Source organism: Macaca fascicularis, chromosome 9 (genome assembly GCF_037993035.2).
Source record: "Macaca fascicularis isolate 582-1 chromosome 9, T2T-MFA8v1.1".
In the NCBI taxonomy this organism is placed as follows: Eukaryota; Metazoa; Chordata; class Mammalia; order Primates; family Cercopithecidae; genus Macaca; species Macaca fascicularis.
In genome coordinates this window covers 121,530,862-121,546,512 of record NC_088383.1, presented here as the reverse complement: position 1 = coordinate 121,546,512, position 15,651 = coordinate 121,530,862, and the positions used below count along the sequence as shown (strand labels likewise).

General features: G+C 36.2%; 1 protein-coding gene across 28 annotated transcripts in view; it reads right to left on the bottom strand.

Annotated features, from left to right (window-relative positions):
- Nucleotides 1-15,651, bottom strand: part of VTI1A (vesicle transport through interaction with t-SNAREs 1A) — a 367,718-nt gene that overhangs the window by 311,916 nt on the left and 40,151 nt on the right. The window contains exon 4 of one of the 28 annotated variants that reach the window (XM_074002725.1): nt 2,146-2,354. The exons of the other annotated variants lie outside the window; for them this stretch is intronic. Coding sequence (XP_073858826.1) covers nt 2,274-2,354 — 81 coding nt within the window. The 3' untranslated portion in view covers nt 2,146-2,273. Of the gene's footprint in view, nt 1-2,145; nt 2,355-15,651 lie in introns of those variants that run through there. 28 annotated transcript variants of the gene reach the window in all.

Below are 15,651 nucleotides of genomic sequence, written 5' to 3'. Positions count from 1 at the left end.
ATGAGAGAAAGCCGAAGCAATTGAAATAAAAAGCACATTCTATATGATGTTAAGTGAAATAAGCCAAGCACATGAAGGCAAATGTCACATGTTCTAATTCATATGTGGGAGCTAAAAAGGTGGAACTCATGAAGATGGAGAACAGATTGGTGGTTACCAGAGGAGCAGAAGGGTAGGGGGAGAGGAGGATGAAGAGAGGTTAATTAATGGGTACAAATATACAGTAAGGTAGAAAAAAATAACACCTGGTGTTCCATAGATCAGTAGAATGACTACAGTTAACATTAATCTACTGTACATTTCAAAATCACTAGAAGATAATAATTAGAATGTTCTTAGCATAAAGAAAAAATATTTAAGGTGATGGACATCCCAATTCCCCTGATTTGAAATATATAAAATTATCACATGTACCTTGAAAATATGCACATCTATTATGTACCAATAAAAATAAATAAACAAACACACTCCAAACTTCTATAAAACCCTTTATTTTGTTTGTTCCTAAAGAATCACTATGTAAAAACATGGAAATCAGTTACTTGAAGGATACCAACACTAGACACAGAATAATGAAAAAGAAGTCAAAGTTAATTATGACAAAATAAAGAGGTTTAATCCTAAATTACTATTTTTAAAAAAGCATACAGGGTTATACAGGGTTAGAGTTTAAAAGGGTTAGACTTTCTTAAAAAGGTCACGATCTCCCCATCCTTGAGGAAGCTGGGGACATTTGATTCCAGGGCTAGAGCCAACTGTAATAAAGATACAGTCATGCTTCTGGTTATAAGCACGAGTTGGGGAGAAAATGAAGAGAGATGCATATAAACCCAGTTCACTTTTAGCAAAAGAATTCAAAACGCATGACCTGATGACAGTGGGTCCACAATCATGTTCACGTAAGAAATTCAACACAAACATCTGCAGGCATCCTTCTAATATACCATGTTTATCATACTGGTTAACCATTCAATTCTATTTGATTTAATGTCTTCCTTTTCTGGTAGGGGTTGTTGACTGGAAGGTCACAGATATAACCTCAACACAGATAACAACAAGCAAATATGAATATCTAATTTATCTAGAATTAGTTAAAAATTATAGTAGATTTAAAAAGAGTAAGAAGCTGGGCACAGTGGCTCACGCCTGTAATCTTAACACTTTGGGAGGACGAGGTGGGAGGATTTGCCTAGGCTTAGGAGTTCGAGACCAGCCTGGGCAACATGGTAAAACCCTGTCTCTACAAAAAATTAGAAAAAAAAAAAAAATTAACTGGGTGTGGTGCAGGCACCCGTGGTCTCAGTTACTCAGACTGCTGAGGTGGGAGGATCGCTTGAGTCCAGGAGGTCGAGGCTGCAGCGAGCCGTGACAATGTCACTGCACTACAGCCTGGGTGACAGAACAAGACCTTGTCTCCAAAAAAAACCAAAAAAAGTCAGGATTCTAGGGAACATGGGCAGAGTGATATTTTGCTGCTTAACTTCAAGGCTAACTAACCACTTTATGTTTATTGGTAAAATAGCACGGAGGATATAATATTATGCAAACTTGAGGGCATAAGATCATAAAAAATGAAATAAATGTCAACTTTAAAATTTCCCACATACAAACTGTGCTCTTCTAAACTCATGCATTATCCCTTTTAAGAAAGAGCTACATTTTAATTTCAGACATTATTTTAGAAAATAAGTTGCTCAATTATCCCCAACAAACAAAAACAATCTGACTATTCAATTTAAAAGCAAACATGAAAATTTTAGAGTAAAAGTTTTAGATTTCTGAAGGCTGGAGGTGGGGGTAAGAGGTTGGGGAGGGAGTAGCAAAAATGTTTTTACTTCCAATTAGTAATTAAATTACATAGAGTTCTTTTAAAGTATGACTATTAATATTGTATTCTTAGAAATCAAAGTTTGTAAAATGTTGATCAGAAGTGGAATTTTAGAATATCTACTTTCTTACTTCATCTTTTTCTTTTTGTTCATTTTTTTGTAAACATATTTTAAGAACTTTAACAATTTACCTTAAGAGAGAAGAGAAAGATTTAAATTTACTAAAATAGTTTACCACGAAAGACCAGAAATATTGGAATTTCAGTTATAAAACTGAAAATGTTATAATGACATAAAATAAGGATTACCACTAGTTTTGGGGAGAAGATTTTATTATTTAATAAAAGCAAAAGTTTTATTGACCATCTTGTACTCAGAACAAAAAATATAACAAATCTAAATAAGACTACAGGCATGGGGTTCTATATTCATCCATCTGTTTCTTCATTTAACAACAATGCATTGAGCACTAGTGTATGCCAGATATTGTGTTAGTAATGAAATAGGTTCCTGACCTGTGAGCTCCTTGATGATACCAGGAAAGGCGGGCATGAAGACAAATAATTGCAGTAAGTGTAAACTTGACACACTAGAAAATGGAGGTTTATTTTGATACAGTCAAATAAAGGAAGGAACAAATGGTTGAATCAGGTCAAGAACAGCTTTACAAAGAAGCTTGACCTGGGGCTCACATGCCAAGTAGTTTGTCAAGCAGGCAAGAAGGAAAGGAGAAACATTCCAGGATAAGGATATAGCGTGTATAAAATAACTGAGGCCTAAAATGTGATGCACAACTCTAAACAGTGGTGCTTTAGCATGTATGGGCAAAGGGTGAAAGGAAACGAATTGCTAGAGAAAATGGTAGGTAGAAGGGAAGGGTCCATCATAGGAGGCCTTAAAGGGCATAATCAAGAGTCCAACATTGACCTAGGAGAAGCAAACTCAGCTGCCCACAGGAGGGAGGCCAGCAATAAAAGTGGGTGAAATGTCAGGTGACAGTGGGGACCCAAAGTATGTTCCACCCAGAGGAAAGCGACTTAGCTGTAGCTATTTCCAAATTTTCCAGATCTCTTAGAATTTCTGTAGAAACCCGAAATTTGAATGCATGTGGTATCTCTCAATATTTTAATGTTGGCAAACAATTTCTTTTTCTTTTCTTTTTGTGATGGAGTCTCTCTGTTACCAGGCTGGAGTGAGTGCAGTGGCACAATCTCGGCTCACTGCAACCCCTGCCTCCTGGGTTCAAACGATTCTCCTGCCTCAGCCTCCCGAGTAGCTGGGACTTCAGGCGCAAGCCACCACACCCAGCTAATTCTGTATTTTTAGTAGAGATGGGGTTTCACCAGGATGGTCTTGATCTCTTGACCTCGTGATCTGCCCGCCTTGGCCTCCCAAAATGCTGGGATTACAGGCGTGAGTCACTGTGCCCGGCCTTGGCAACCAATTTCAATGTATGAAAAACAATGAACAGGGCAAGGATATCATGTCTTTTAGCTAGATTTGACTGGTAGACTGAGGCTTTATGAACTCCTATAGGTACTGTAAAGTCACAAAAATAATAGTTTGATATAATCAGGTTTACATTTTTAAGGAGTTTCCTCTCAACTCAAAGTGAAAAACAGACAGGAGGACTTGACTGAAGACAGAAGTCTCAGGCTTGTTCCTAAAGGTCAAGAGAGAGACCATGTGGCCCTCATTTAGAGAGCAACAGTGAAGAAGTGAAGATGGAGGGAGAGATATTCTAGAGGTGGAACCCATGAGATGTACTGGGAGTGAGGGTAAGGCAAAGAAACAAGTATGAAATGTCTTCAAGGTTTCTCATATGGGTAACTGTGTAGATGGCATATTAATTAGAATAACCAACATATGTGTTAACCAGCATAATAAATGCGGGAAGAAGAAATGCAGGAAGAAGAACAGGTTTTGGAGAAAAGATAATAAGTTTAATGAATTCAACTGGGAACACTGTATTTGAATGTCTGTAGGACTGGGACATGTGAAATGGACAATTAAAAAATGGTACAGAATGCAATGTGAAAGTCTAGGCTAGAGATATAATTTTGAAGTCGTTAATTTATAGACATTGGTGAAAGCCATAGGCATACGTAAAATTAACCAGAGAAAATAAAGAGATGACAAGTCAAAACAACAATGACGTGAAAATGCAAATATTAAGAAGAAGGCAGGAAAAGAGAATTCAATGGAGATTGAGAACAGAGACCCAGGGGGAGGCCAAGGGAGTATGGAGTCAAGGAAGCTAGTTTCAAGAAGAAGGGAGGGAATCAAGTGCTACATAGATGACAAGATAAAAGCTGGAGAAAGACCTGAGAAACAGGGGTCATGTGTGACTTTAGCAAAAAAGTTTCAGGGGTATGACATCTATCATAGTATTTCAAGCAATACAACATAAAAAAAGTTAAATACCCTAATTTTTCCTTCTACATATTTATTAAATGCCATATCTCCCCTTACCTATGCTGAAATATTTGTACAGGATACAGACTAGATAAGGCAACTTTCCCCAAAGCCTAGTTATTCCTTCATTTACTTTAAGCCTTTGCTGACATCTAGCAGATGCATGATTGATGGTACCATCCCTCCCGCCCCCTTTCTCTTTAGACAAAACTCTCCCGGATAACATTTCAGTCCCAGTAGTGAAAATAGAATAATTCAGGTAGAGACACTTAGGAGGGAAGACATTTATTAAAGTGACAGGCTACCTGAATAGAGCACCTACCGCTTGAAGCAACAGCATTTCTAAGAAAATTGGTCATCTAAATATGATAACCCTTGGAAGTCACATGAACAAACGAACGAACAAAAATGGTGGTCAAAACTCTAACTGCATCCACTCAATCTTTATTTCATTTGAGCCCCATGTGAGTAAACTCAAAAATAGCAAATCAATAGTTACAATGAATGTATCCCACAATCTTTATTTGTTCTTTTCTGTTTAGTTTTAATATATCTGCAAATTACGGTCATTTTGTTCCTCTAAATAGTCACAGCACATTCTATAAATTTTTTTTAAGAAAGAAGATTTTACAAAAGTATCTAGGAACTCTAAGAAGTAATGAAATCCCATTGAGCTCATTTGGTGGTGGTGGTGGTGAGGAGATTAGTTTACCATGTGTTCGCAATCTATGGATAAATCAAGTAAGAGGAAAACTATCCAACTTCAAACAAAATAAACCAACTTTAATGTTGTCACAGAATAAAGTATAAATATATATTAACATTTTATAAATCATAGAATAATAGCACTTCAGAATTATGAGACTCTTGAAGAATAACTTAACCGTATCCCCTTATGGATAAGGAAAATGCAGATTATGGTCTAATAAAATAGAAAGACCAATTCTTCGGTCAGTATAAACCTGGCTGGCTGCTGACAGAGACTTGTTTTAACTAAGAACTCAAGTGCATTCTGAATGCTTGGAGAGAAAGCATTTCTATGTAAGACATAATCCAGTGGAGAAGAGTCATACCAAAGAATATAAAATATTCTGAATCATAATGAAAATTATTTAGGGGTGATCTATTATAATATTTCATGTCATTTAATATAAACAGTGGCGAGTCAGCTGAAAATCATGGCATGATTTCTTATTTTATGAACCATAACTTTGAGAAGAGGTTAATCAAGTATCTTTCATCCTTCCCCATAAGTAAAACTGGCACTAGTTTATGTGAGACTGTACATGAGAGATAAACTTTAACCTATTTACATATCCATCCAGATCTGTTTTCTAGAGCTGGAAAATATAATACGAAAATGGTAAAGTAAGGTGAATCAGTAATTAAATGGTGTCACTCAGTACACGGAGTAACCAAGTGTGGTTTGTGGGTTTACACGTCAGAAAAGTCTCAAGCCAAAGGAACCATCTCTCTTGGAAAGTTTGGCCTAATTTAGATTATATTTTACTCTGAAATTGAGCAAGTTAGTGAAAAACCAACCTAATTTTGTATCAGACAAAAATAATAGTTAATATATCTTTTGAGCTTACTATGGATCAGGCATTATTCTAAGAGCTGTTTGAGTGTGTGTGTGTGTATGTTAATTTACTCTTCACAATAATCCTTTGAGGCAGATATTATTTCCATTTTACAGATAGGAAAACCAAAGCATAGAGATTAAATAATTTGACCAAGTTCAAACAGAAAATAAGTATCAGAGCAAGAACTTAAAACCAGGCAAAGCTTCTAAAGTTATATCATTTTATTTTTTATTTATTTAATCTTTTTTTTTTTTTTTTTTTTTTTTTGAGACAGAGTCTCACTCTGTCACCCAGGCTGAAGTGCAGTGGCCGCATCTCAGCTCACTGCAAGCTCCGCCTCCCGGGTTCAAGTGATTTGCCTGCCTCAGCCTCCCGAGAACCTGGGATTACAGGTGCTTGCCACCATGCCCGGCTAATTTTTGTAATTTTATTAGAGACGAGGTTTCACCGTTTTGGCCAGGCTAGTCTTGAACTCCTGGCCTTAGGTAATCCGCCTGCTTCAGCCTCCCAAAGTGCTGAGATTACAGATGTGAGCCACTGCACCCAGCTGTAAATCACTTTATATAACCAATCTAGTCACATGTCCTCATACGTTTCCCTTCTTCTATCACCATTACCTCTACCCCCTATTGCCGAAGAAAGAACAGCTAGCTTGTTTATTTTTTATTTTTAAGGCAACTTATTTTAAACATTGGTACAACTGGCAGTTGCATTGGTTAGAAATAAAAGAGGAATAAAGAAAACTCTGCTGAAAAATATTTTTAAGTGGTTGTGACCACATATACATTCAGAGTAAACGTATGTTCTTAGCTGAAACAGTCCTTTGTCAGCGGCACACGAGGTTCACATTGACTGAAAAACTGCAGTGCCCATTTTCATCATCTACATTATCAAGAGCATTGAATGGGTTACTGATAAATATCTGCTTAAGTGAAATGAACCTAAAACTGAATTTGTTTAATAAAGCAATAATTTTGTCTTTAATAATCTTCATGTATAAATATTTTTTTTCTTTTGAGATGGAGTCTTGCTCTGTTGCCCAGGTGGGAAGCCCGATCTCGGTTCACTGAAACCTCTGCCTCCCAGCTTCAAGCGATTCTTCTGTCTCAGCCTCCCAAGAAGCTGAGACTACAGGTGCGCATCACCACACCTGGCTAATTTTTTGTATTCTTAGTAGAGATGGGGTTTCACCACGTTGGCCACGCCCATCTTGAACTCCTGACCTCAAGTGATCTGCCTGCTTCAGCCTCCCAAAGTGCTGGGATTACAGGCATGAGCCACTGCACCTGGCCCAATCTTTCCATATAAATATTTCAGTAACTGTGGTCAGAAATGATCAAGTCAGGCTTTATTTTTATTTTGTTTAGAGATGGAGAATCTCCCTATTTGCCCATGCTGGTCTTGAACTCTTGACTCAAGTGATCCTCCCACTTAGGCCTGGCCTCCCAAAGTGCTGGGATTACAGGCATAAGCCACTGTACCTGGCCCAATCTTTATATATAAATATTTCAGTAACTGGTTAGAAATGATCAAGTCGGGCTTTATTTTTATTTTGTTTAGAGATGGGGAACTCTCCCTATTTGCCCATGCTGGTCTTGAACTCTTGGCTCAAGTGATCCTTCCATTTAGGCCTGGCCTCCCAAAGTGCTGGGATTACAGGCGTGAGCCATCGCATCTGGCCAAGTCAGGCTTTAAAGGGATTTGCTGAATCTTAGGTCCTACCATTCAACCTACAGGTTCTTGTCAAGATTAACAGTGACCATCATGCTGACAATCTAATAGATACTTTCTTATGTCTTCCTTTCACTCAGCTTCTCAATAGTATTCAATTTGGTTAAACTGCCCTCTTTTCTGAAATAGTCTCTTCTGTAGAAATGATCTTCCTCATTAGTAGCTTTTTTTCATAATTCAATTCAAGTCATTGAATTAAACTCTAAATACAATTCTAAATACAATTCTAAATTCTACTTGAACTCTACAATTCCTGCGAGCTTGGTCAAGAACTCTCTTCTCTCCATAAGTATCCCCATTTATTTCTGAAGCTTTAAATAATATCTATATGCTGATGTCAAAATGGGTTTAATTCAGTTTCTCCTCTGAATTCAAACTTGATAAATCTCACTGGCTATTTAATTTCTCCACTGGGATGTATCTGAGGTATCTCAAATTTAAAACACCTCGAGTGAATTACTGATTCTACAACAACTATTCCCCTACCAAAATAAACAAAAAAACAACTTGCCCCACCCCTAGTCTTTCCCAACTTGATTAGGTCGTGCCATCCCTTGAAACACCTCGTCATTCAAGATAGAAACTTGGGACTTTATCCTTAATTCCTTCTTGAGAAACATTCAGAGACTGAATTAAAGAATCCCTCCCTTACAGAGAAAGCAAATGAGAAAAAGCATTAACAGTTATTGAATTTAGGTAGAGGTACATGGGCAATTGTACCCTTCTTCCCACTTTTCTATATGCTTGAAGGCTTTCAAATAAAAATCTATGGAGAAACTTTTTTTTAATAATAAAAAAAAGACCATTGCTGAATTCTTCCCATCAATGAAACGGACCATTGGCATGCAATTCGTATTATTGACCTAATTTTTCTAAAGCAAAAACACTGTGGTAAAACATTCAGGCCCCTTCAATGCATCTAGAAAGACACGTTTCCATCAGTCTGTGCATTTCATATACCTTAAACAATTACTGAGACCTTAAAAGCATTTGAGTTACTACTAAAAAAAAAAAAAAGCTCCGATTCTTAGCCTCCCAAGCCTATTTTCAAATTTTATTATAGCCCAATATGAACATTAATCTGGGCAATAATATAGAAAATGTCCACAGGTTTAAATTTTAAAAGCAGCTAGCTGGTAGGGGAAAATTTAGAGCTTTAAACACTTGTCTTAAGAAAGAAAGAAAGATCTGGCTGGATGCAGGTACTCATGCCTGTAATCCCAGCACCTTGGGAGGCTGAGGCAGGTGGATCACTTGAGTTCAGGAGTTCAAGACCATCCTGGCCAACAGGGTGAAACACCGTCTCTATTACAAATACAAAAATTAGCTGGGTGTTGTGGCATGCACCTGTAATCCCAGCCACTCGGGAGGCTGAGGCAGGAGAATCACTTCAACCTAGGAGGCGGAGGTTGCAGTGAGCTGAGATGGTGCCACTGCATTCCAGCCTTGGCAACAGAGCAAGAAAAGAAGGTGGAAAGGAGGAGGAAAGGGAGGTGGGGGAGTCTAAAATCAATAATCTCACTTCTAGAAAAGAAGCTAGAAAAAGAAGAGCAAATGAAAGCTGGAGTAGGTAGAAAAAGGAAATAAAAATCAGAGCCAAAATCAATAAAACAGAAAACAAATAATAAAATAAAAGAAACCAAAAGTTGTTTTTAAGACACAAAAATTACAAAATCATGAAAAGAAAAGGAGACATTTGTTACAGACACTACAGAAATCAAAAAGATTACAAGGGAATATTATGAAGAATTTATTGTGAATAAATCAGAGAATTTAGATGAAGGGCACAAATTGCTAGAAATATATAAATTATAAAAATAGACTCAAAAGACAATAGAATATAAGAAGTAACAAAATTAAATTAGTAAAACAATCTTTTCACACAAAAAGCTCAGACCCAAGTGGCTTCAGTGATGAGTTCTATCAAACATTTAAGGAAGAAATAAACAACCCTACCCAAATTTTCACTAGAAAACAAAGGAAGAAACACTTCCTAACTCGTTCTATGAGACTAGTATTACTGTGCTGTAAATGTCAGATACATGACAGGAAAACTCCTAGAACAATATCCCTGTGTAAACAGAGATGTAAAAATCCTTAACACAATATAAGTAAAACACAGCAACATGTAAGGAGGGTTATATACTATTACAAAGTAAAATTTATTCTATGAATACAAGGCTGGTTTAACATCTAAAAATCAATTAATGCAATATATATTAACACAATAAAGGGCAAAAACAACATGATCATCTCAACAGAATGAAATAGCATTTGATGAAATCCAACACCTATTTATAATATAGACCCAAACTAAGAATAAAAGGGGAATTCCTCAACCAGATAAAGGGCATTTACAAAACACCTGTAGCTAAAATCATTCTAATAGTGAAAATCAGAATACTTCCCCCTAAAATTGGATGAAAGCAAAGAAATCAATTCTTAGCATTTTTAGTCAATATTATATCAGTGTGTAGCCAGTGCAAAAAAGCAAAAATAAAAAATAAAGAAAATTTTAAAATTAAAGGTATACACATTGTAAAGAAGTAAAATAGTCTTTATTCACAGATGACATGATATTTTATGTAGAAAATCCAGAAGAATCAACAAAGAAAACTACTTGAAATATTAAAAGGTTTCAGCAAGGTTGCAGGATACAAGATGAATATACAAAAATCAATTGTATTTCTATGTACTAACAATGAAAAATGAAAAAATGAAATGAAAAAATGAAAAAGGAAAGAAAAAAACGTCATTCACAACACAATTAAAAAGAAAATATTTAGAAATAAATGTCACAAAAGAGGTACAAGACCTGTATACTGAAAGAAAATCTAACTAAATGGATTGGAAAACTTAGTATTTTTAAGATAGCAATTTCTTCCATATTGATTTATCTGGATTCCATTCAATAAATTAATAAAAAATTTCTAGAAAAGGCAAAACTACAGAACGAGGAAGCAGGAAAGCAGATCAGTGGTTGCATGGAATGGGAGTGGGAAGGAGGACTGACTGCACATGATCGTGAGGGAGCTTCTAAGAAGTGTCATAAAACTCGATTATGGTTATGTCTGAACAACTGTATAAATATCCTTAAAAAAATCACTGAATTGTATATTTATAATGGAAAATGTTATGCTATGTGAATTATAACTCAATCATTTTTTTTTTTTTTGAGACTCTGTCACCAGGCTGGAGTGCAGTGGTGTGGTCTTGGCTCACTGCAACCTTTGCCTCCCAGTTTCAAGCCATTCTCCTGCCTCAGCCTCCCAAGTAGCTGGGCTTACAGGCGCCCTCCACCACACCTGGCTAATTTTTGTATTTTTGGTAGAGACAGGGTCTCACCGTGTTGGCCAGGATGGTCTCGATCTCTCGACCTCATGGTCTGCCTGCCTGGGTCTCCCAAAGTGCTGGGATTACAGGCGTGAGCCACCGCACCTGGCCAATTTGTTTTTTTTTAAAAGTAGCTGGTCTATAGGAGAAATAGCTTTTATCTAAGAAATAAATCTGTTATAATATCAAAACAGTACTAGTGATTGTGGCAATTGCATTGATATACTGTGCAGAATTTGAGTATAAAAGAGCCTTAAGACTAATGTCAAAGGCTCCCCTTGTACCTTACATGATGTTTTTTGTTGTTATTGTTCTGAAAACACTTCAAAGTGTCCACAAATATCTATTAGTTTATGGTTTACTGAGTGACAACATTTTGGGAGTGATCTAAAGATTCTATATACCCCTTATTGCCAAGAAAGTGGGGTGGAAAAGGAGAGACTGGAGATGACAGAAACTTCGTTAGTAATGGGAAGCCTGTGGAATAAGATACAGCTGCCTTTTAAGAACATTATATCTAGTGAGGCAGTTCCCAACCTTGATCGAACATTGGAATCACCTGGGGAGCTTTTTAAAAAAAAAAATCCCTGGGTCCTGGCTATACCTAGACCACCTAAACTAAAATCTCTGGTAGAGGATCCAGGCATCAGTAGTTGCTAAAGTTCTACAGGTGATTCCAATGTGCTGGCAAAATTGAGAACCACTAGCTGACGGAAGAGGTGGAGGCTTAGGAACCTTTATTTTTATGCCCAACAGGCTACTGGCAATGTGGTTTGGCATAGTTGCATTGTAGCACCTAGAGCTGCTGTATAACGTGGTGCAGTAGTTACCAGCCACACGTGATTATTGAGCACTTGAAATATGGACAGTCAGAACTGAAATCTACTGTAGGTGTAAAACATATACTGGACTCTGAAGACAAGAAAAAAGAATGTAAAATATCTTATTAAAATTTTTAGTATTTATTACATTTTGAAATGGTAATATTTTGTTTCCAGCTATTAGGTTAAATAAAATATATTACTAAAATCAATTTCACCTCTTTCGTTTTGCATTTTTTGATGTGGTTCCTAGAAAACTTAAAAGTTACATATGTGGCTGCCATAACATTTCTGTTGAACAGTGCTGATCTTCAGTCTTAAAAAGAATCACATCTCACAGCTGAAAATGACCTTTAGAACCACCTGATACAATCTCTTCATTTTACAGATAAGGAAACTGAGGTCCAGAGAGAGAAAGTAACTAGCCTTACATGACACAGCTAGAAAGTGACTTCACTGAGATGAGTCAGGTCCCCTGACTCCTGCTGTCTACGCTTATTTCCATTACACTTCTTCAAGGATTGTTAAAACAAAAATGCTCTATCATCTCCTCTCAAAATAGAATGTTTAATTTAATCAACTGGTACTGAAATATGTCCTTTTTATAGAGTACATTTTTTCCCTCTAGGATTTTGATGTAAGTCTCCTGCCTACAACTTCTCCTGAGTTTGGTGCCATACATTGAATGTACTACTCTTGTCATGAAATAAACCAAGGAAAATATAAAAAGATCAACTCTCACATTCCACTTTATAATGGGGAAAGGTGATATGTCAAAGGGCACTTGCAGAAACACCATAGAAATAAACTTAAGGGAAAGAAATTGGTATGGGAGGGTGGGCGGGGGGGTTGAAACACAATGAAAATAATACTTTGTGTTCCTATTTTAAGTGCCTTTCTCAATGCTATATGCATAGCAGCTAGAGGCAAGCTGGAAAGCAGCCAGGTCCCGGCTGCCAGCAAAAATTTTGTCACCTCCTTTGAACATCTGAAGTATGTTTACCCAATAGATTTCATTAAATTACACTTCCATTAGGAAGCATACAATGTTGATACTCATCTCAAAGATCAAAGGGATCGCTAAGAGGCATGTCATCCTGCTCCCCAGCTGATTGCTATTTCTGGGCCAATCAAGGAAAGGAGCCAGAACAATACTTAGTTAAAAAAAAAAAAAAAATTGTAGCATCTCCCCAAGGACTATAGACTAAAAATCTGCAGCCCCATTATCAAAATGAGCATATCATTAATGACAATACAGATACAGTGAGTTATTTTAATACAACTCCTACACAACAAACAAGCTGGATTTGGGTCATTAGCTGAATTTGTAAGACAGTATTTTTGAGGGCTGAAAAACTCTTCAGTAAAAATACAAAGTTTAGAAGACTGAGAAAGAGTTTTATTACAAATGCAAGAGAAAAATGTAGTATTAATTTCACTGTGACTTTCAATAAACCAACAGGTGAGCCAAACTGGAGAGAGCTATTTAATCACCGACAGGTTGTAAGACTTTTTTCATGATGTTGTTGCTGTTGTTGGACGATTTAAAAAGAAACAGCAGAAATACATTTATTTTAAAAAGGCAGAAATGATTCCATCTTGAGATTCAATGATTTATGATGAAAGCACTTAACTTCCAGAAAGAAGTAGCATTAATTTAAAAAGAAATAAGATGCAACCATTGAAAATTAGTAACTAAAAACAAGTCATTCGAACTGGGGGAAAATGTATCAGGTAAGTTTAACAGAGAGAGTTAAAAAGAAGAAGGTATTAAAATGGCCCAAATCTTTTATTTGACATTAGAATGGTGGCTCAGCAACAGCTCAGTTTTCTAAGCCTGATTTCAGGTAGTGGGAACTCTTCCAGTATTTTTTATTGTGAGGAATTTGCTCAAAATGGGATTAAAAAGGCAAAATTCAGGTAAATGTTCATTCTACAAGCTCTTGTAGTAAAGGTAAATCACTTGTCTATAGCCACAACCCACAGTCTAGATTTCAGCTGCTCCCTTTCAACATGTAAGTCAACCTCTTGGTTATCCATATTTGACACAGCATATGAACTCTAATTATCTATCTTTTGCAATTAATCATCTGACAATTACATTTCCTGCACTTATAAGCATCCAGCTGGGAACTGAGTTTTAATCTGAGAGAGAAAAAAAGAGAATTCAGGTTCCTAACAAATTACTTCTAATTAACCAGAACCTTTTTTAGTCATCCCAATGTAAAGATGCCTACAGCTAATCAAAGAATTTATTGTTTGCATTCTTAATGATACTTTAAAATTTCATTTAAATTTCCCCAAAGAGCAGTTCTGGAAATGTATTTCACTAATATTACTTAAACAAACATTCTGTTTGGCAGTATACAAAGAATGGGGGATTGGGGAAGGAAATAATTTCTAAGGCAAAGCAACTTAGAGTAGGACAAGAAACGACACCAAACAAAATTAAATAAAGCAGAGATTCAAGGAGTGTATCGTATCTTCCAGTATGTCCAGGAAATTGACAGAGCTGAGTTACAAACATTTTAGAGCTGGAAGAGATCTCAGGGATCATCCACTCCAGTGGCTCTCAAAGTATGGTCCTGTGACACCAGCTTCAGCCTCAATATGAAACTCTTTAGAAACGTCAATCCCCAGGCCCTGTCTGGGTCCCACCTGGGCCTTCAGAATCAGAAACTCCAGGGTAGACTCAGCAATCTGTGTATTAAAAAACACTCCCAGTGATTCTCTTGTTGCTTGAGTTTAAGAACTACTGATCTACTCTAAGCACTTCATTGTACAGATGAGGAAACTGTGAGCTAAGAGGCCAAAGTTCCAAAACAGGAGAATAAAATAAAAGGATGACATCAAAGAGTTTACTATCATCTTTTTTTCCTTTAAAAAAAAAAAAAAAACTTTGTTAATATATAAGACACAATACTGTAGCTTCTAGGACTACTGAGCCTTGCATTCCCCAACAGTGCTTCCTTTCATGGTATACTTAGCTCTTGGGACCTAAAATCCATAGACATTTTTAGAATATTGGTTATCCATTCCACCAAACATAATATTCCACAAATATTGAACCAACAAGAAATGAAGACCAGAGAAATTAGAGGAAGCCTGAGTCCTACATGACTTTTAAAAAGTGAGATCACTACAAGAAGTGCAATTTATAGAAGACAAAGCGGTACAGTGGAAGTAACATTGAATACAGAATCAAACAACATAGGTTTCTAATTCTTGCTCAAGCCACTGACCAGCTCAATAACACTATTACACTCTTATTAAATAATACCTTTGGGTCTGGTTCTGGTTGATGTGGATAGCAAAGTCCTCTATCTTAACCAAGAATAATAGAGGCGTTTTACTCAGACTTAGGAAAGCTCTGCATTGTAATGACAGTTCGACTTGGTATTCTTCACTTAACATAGAGAATAGCTAATTGGACAATTATTTCAATTTTTTTTAGAATATCAGTTTGATGACCTTATTCATCTATTCATTCAGAAACACTTACTTAGAATTTATATGCTCTTACATAGCATGCTATATCACAGTTCCTGTTCTAAAATAGCATATAATGTAGTTGGAGGAACAACACTAATTAAACAAAGCAAACTAGAAGGCAACATAAGATTTAGGACCTGATAGTACAAAGATTGAAGAATGCAGGATGAAGCAAAAAGAAACATGTTTAAATTAAATTGGAAGTATTTATTCTGATGCTATCACAGTACTCTTTTAATTTACTTATCATAACATAACGAATGAAATGTGACCCAATAAGCCAAAATCACTACCCAAACAGTTATTTGAACATTTCTTTGCATAATTATTGCTGTCTTCTTAAACAATCTACACAGGCAGAAAATGTACCTATTAATTACTACCAAATGTACCAAACTATGAAATTACTACCAATATACCTATTAATTACTACCAAAATATTTGTAT